This window comes from Brachyistius frenatus, unplaced genomic scaffold, assembly GCF_029030835.1.
Source record: "Brachyistius frenatus isolate BFR_SWC_R1_liver_20210118 unplaced genomic scaffold, ASM2903083v1 Contig_364, whole genome shotgun sequence".
Lineage (NCBI taxonomy): Eukaryota > Metazoa > Chordata > Actinopteri > Embiotocidae > Brachyistius > Brachyistius frenatus.
This window is the reverse complement of record NW_027210963.1, coordinates 225001-230000: the sequence shown is the minus strand read 5'-3', so window position 1 is coordinate 230000 and position 5000 is coordinate 225001. Positions and strand designations below refer to the sequence as shown.

The following is a 5000-nucleotide window of genomic DNA, read 5'->3' as shown; positions in this document are numbered from 1 at the left end:
TTTCAGTCCTGCGGCTCCCTGGAGGACTGAAATAACTGCAAGGCAAGTTTATTTGTCCATCACATTTTAACAACAAGGTAAATCAAAGTGCTTCACATAAAACCATTAAAATCATCAAAACATCAGGCAAAAGAAAGGAAATTTAAAAACAATTAAGAACATTGATCGAAACATTAAAAACAGTCATAAAAACATTAAACAAGCTAAAAATAGAATAAAAGTTGCAGAGCAGTTTAAGAAATAAAATATAGTAATAAAATGCAGAAATGCAGGAAATTGATCAACATCCTTGAGTCTGGTTCAGTTGAAGGCAGCAAACAAAAAAGTCTTCAATGTTGATTTGAAGCAGCTGAGAGTCTCAGCAGACCTGCAGCTTTCTGGGAGTTTGTTCCAGATATGAGGAACAGAAAAACTGAAAGCTGCTTCTTCATGTTTAGTTCTGACTCTGGGGACAGAAAGGAGACTCGTCCCAGACAACCTGAGGGGTCGGGATGGTTCAGAAGGTCGCAGCAGATCACAAAACCATTCAGTGCTTTATAAACCAACAGCAGGATTTTAAAGTGGATTATTTGTTAGACAGGAAGCCGGTGTAAAGACCTCTGAACTGGAGTGATGTGATCCAGTTTCTTGGTCTCAGTGAGGACTCGAGCTGCAGCGTTCTGATTGACTTTTTACAGAGACCCTTGAACACATCGTTACAGTAGTCCAGTCTACTGAAGATGAATGCACGGACACATTTTTCCAAATCCTGTTGAGACATAAGTCCTCTAATCCTCGATATATTCTTCAGATGATAGCAGGCTGATTTTGTAACTGTCTTGATATGTGTGTTCAGATTGAGGTCTGAATCCACAACTACATCCAGATTTCTGGCTCGGTTTGTGGTTTTAACATCAGAGATTGAAGCTCAGCGCTGACTTTCAATCGTTCATCTTTGGCCCCAAAAACAATGACTTCTGTTTTATCTTTGTTTAATTGAAGAAAAAAACAGCGGGTGGTAACACACCGAGAGAGCAACACAACAGGTTTTACACTGTCATACCTTCTTTAAAAAAAAAAGTGTGTGTGTGTGTGTTCACCAGTTTCTGTTGCTCCAGCTCTCCTTCCACATCTTTTATCCTGCGCTGCAAATCCACTTTCATCTGCTCATATTCGTCCATTTTACCAGCCGTAGAGCTAAAACACACACACACACACACACACACACACACACACACACACACACACACACACACACACACACACACACACACACACACACACACACACACACACACACACACACACAAAGAAGGAGAAATGTGAGTGAGTCTATGGCCCATAATGAACAACATAATAACCTTGTTAAGCTGTCCTCGTCTGTGATTGGCTCGTCTGTTTCCGAACGCTGAGACCAGTGATGTCACCAGCAAACAGTGAATTACCGACCACCACACCCTCCTGGTTATATTCAACTTCGGACAGCTTTTGGACATCATGCTGCAGCATGTACAGTCAGGAAACAGTCTGACACCACTGACATCAGTCAATCTGTCAGTTAATGAACTCCTCTTTGATCCTCATTGTAAAACCGCTTATATCAAACTTTAGAGTTAAACTCAAGCGTACCAGACAGGAAAACTGAATTTAAATTCTCCTAACTTTTTGTGTAACAAAGATATTTTTTGAGCGTGCAAAGCTACCTGCCATTAATGTGAGAGGTGTGACAGATGTTCGTTAGCTCCTCCCCTCTATGGCTGAACAACCACGATGGAAACCGTGTCACTAACTGCTGGTGCTGGTGATTTCCACAGGACGGTCACCACAGACAGCAGCTCATTCAGTCTGTAATGGAGGACTTTCACATTCACTCACTACTGTGTTGTCTCATTCAGACAAATAGAGAATTAACAGACAACACCAAATGGAAATCTTCAATATTTCAATATTTTTACTCCAATGAAGTTTGTTTTTGTTTTGGTAATGGGACGAGTCGAAGTGATCCGACATGCAGGACACAGACTGTAAATCTGAATCGAATCACTTTTAACAACTGTACCCACCAGCATGTGATAAAAACACTACGTCGGCCTGTCCTTGGAGTGGGCGGGGTTTCTGTGATTGGGGGTTGGCTTTGTTCAGAGTGGGCGGGGTTTCTGTGCTTGGGGGTTGGCTTTGTTCAGAGTGGGCGGGGCTCTTGCTGTCACCGAGCAGCATTTTGGTCTTTGGGGGCAGGAAGAGACCCCACCTCCATTTTTTTTTTTTTTTTCTGGACTACTTTTGTGTTGCTTTTTTTAATATTTTGAGAGGAACAAAAAGAATCAGTGTTCACAATCACGATGAAAACATTCACCAGGAGTTACACAGAAAAATGTTGCATTTGGCAGCTGGCTGGCCCTGATGGCTGAAGAGGTGGCAGTTGCTATGGTTACAGCTCAGACTTCAGCTATGCTATGGATGCTGTGTCTATCTGTGCTGTAACTGTTTGGAGATCCTGTGAGGTCGTTCACAAGTGGACATCAATATTAATTAAATACAGCAGGTATTTAACATGATGACATTTAGGATGTAATTCACGTTTGTAAATGTCTGAACACTTCAGTTTGTAATTCCCAAACTGCACCGTCAGACTCGACCCGATCACCTCAGTTCAGATGACTGAATCATTCCAGGCTCGGGATCTGCGCTGCGGTGGGTCAATGAACCGTGTGAGGGGGCGGGGCCTCTTCCACAGCTGTGGGTCTGATGTGTGTCAGAAATGACATACAGGGGCAACAAAAAATAACTAACTGTGTGGAAGTCAATGTGTCCCAGGAGACATTCACGTCCAAGAATGTGGTCATATTCCTCTCAGACCACCACTGAATGTGGTCAGAGCAGATACTAACCTGATGTGTCCTCTGAGTGTCCTCAGTGTGTCCTTAGTGTGTCCCAGTCAGGACCGACTTCCCTGTCAATGCTACGCTGTGAGATTGAGGACATCCTGACTACAGCTGCATAGTTTGATTGGGTTTCTCCGACTCACCTTCTGAGCTGCTGCTCTGCTGTGTGCTGACGTGTCCTCTGCTCCTCCTGCCTCTCCTCAGCCTCTCGGACTCTCTGCTCCTCCTGCCTCTCCTCAGCCTCTCGGACTCTCTGCTCCTCCTGCCTCTCCTCAGCCTCTCGGACTCTCTGCTCCTCCTGCCTCTCCTCAGCCTCTCGGACTCTCTGCTCCTCCAGCCTGGTGATCTGCACACGGAGACGGTTCAACTCCGCCTGCCTGAAAACACATTCAGCATCATTCCAGTTTGGGACATGAACACAAAATGAACAAAATGACCCATCTGGTTGTGCTGATTGTCGAGACCAGTTATTGTGATATCTGGGAGGTGTTTGTTATTGAAGTGTCTCGGCGGGTCGTACCGGTCGTGTTCGGCGCTCAGAGCGTGGGCGGTGACAACGTCGTATCTCTGCAGCTCTCGGTCTCGCTCCTCCAGGACGGCCAGGTTGAAGTGGAAGTCGTCCCTCAGCTGCTGGTAGTGTTCTCTGACGAGGGAAAGCATGTCCATATGAAACCCAGACAGAGAGACGTGGACTCCTGATGTGTCCATGGTTTCTCCTGTGAGGTTTGTTCTCTGTTTAAAGTCTCTGATTCTTCTGAAACTAGTTCAGACCTCAGAGTGAATTAGAGCAGGAAACTGGTTGATGTTGTTTCTCCTCCTCATGAAGCAGTAGTTGGTACGAGTGCTTCTCTGATGGGAACCGTGAGACACTGACAGCCAGTCACATCACGTTAAGGTGGAACAACTTATATTTATTAAACAGACTGTTCATTTCACTGGGACATGTTTCAGGTTGGTTTTGTTGTCGTCCAATATTCTGTTAAAATTTGTAGACTGTGACATGTTTGTGAGATTTCTGCCTCCTTTCCAACACAATACAGCTGGATGGAATTTATTCAGTACTTCTGAACAAAGACATTTCAAGGTTTCACCAGCAGCATGTCTCTTCATTCAGCGTGCAGGTTCCTCCTGATAATTCACAGACTTCCATTGTTCGGAGCAGGAGGCAGAAATTTCTGAATCATATTTCAAAACCTATGCAAATAAACCCGGAGCAGATAACGTCACAGAGAGGTGAGGAAAGAGCTGCTTTATAACGGAGCTGGAAACAGAAAGAATTCAAATGTTCAAACTGGTGTCAGAAAGATCATTTCTGAACGAGCAGCAACCATCTACAGTTAATAAGAGGATGGATGGATGATGGATGGATGGATGAATGGATGATGATGGATGGATGATGGATGGATGGATGGATGGATGATGCATGAATGGATGAGTGATGGATGAATGATGGATGGATGAATGGATGATGGATGGATGGATGATGGATGGATGGATGGATGAATGATGGATGGATGGATGGATGGATGGATGGATGAATGATGTATGGATGAACGGATGATGTATGGATGGATGGATGAGTGATGGATGAATGGATGATGGATGGATGAATGATGGATGATGGATGATGGATGGATGGATGAATGATGGATGGATGGATGAATGATGGATGGATGATGGATGGATGAATAATGGATGAATGGATGGATGAATGGATGATGTATGGATGGATGAATGGATGATGTATGGATGGATGAATAATGGTTGAATGATGATGAATGATGGATCGATGATGTATGGATGGATGAATGATGGATGAATGGATGGATGGATGAATGATGGATGGATAAATGATGGATGGATGGATGGATGATGGATGGATGGATGATGGATGGATGAATGGATGATGGATTGATTGATGGATGGATGGATGAATGGATGATGGATGGATGAATGATGGATGGATGGATGGATGACTGACAGGATGTATGACGATGTCCTGTGCTGCTACCTGAGGACACGTCTCTCCTCCTGGACCGTCCTCAGAGACGTCTGCAGCAGATCCACTCTCTGCTCCTGCAGCTCCTTCCACTCCTTCTCCTTCCTGTCCAGCCGGGCCTCCATGTCCCTCAGTCCCCC

The 5000-nt window shown here is 44.6% G+C and overlaps 1 protein-coding gene across 3 annotated transcripts in view; it reads right to left on the bottom strand.

The window, feature by feature from the left end:
- Window positions 1–5000, bottom strand: part of ccdc57 (coiled-coil domain containing 57) — a 33442-nt gene that overhangs the window by 22695 nt on the left and 5747 nt on the right. For all 3 annotated transcript variants that reach the window (XM_069724199.1, XM_069724197.1, XM_069724200.1), the window contains exons 2-5: window positions 4873–5000; window positions 3382–3504; window positions 3005–3238; window positions 1080–1176 (exon numbers count right to left, since the gene is read on the bottom strand). The exon at window positions 4873–5000 is cut by the window's right edge and continues 30 nt beyond it. In XM_069724199.1, coding sequence (XP_069580300.1) covers window positions 1080–1176; window positions 3005–3238; window positions 3382–3504; window positions 4873–5000 — 582 coding nt within the window. The remainder of the gene's footprint in view (window positions 1–1079; window positions 1177–3004; window positions 3239–3381; window positions 3505–4872) is intronic.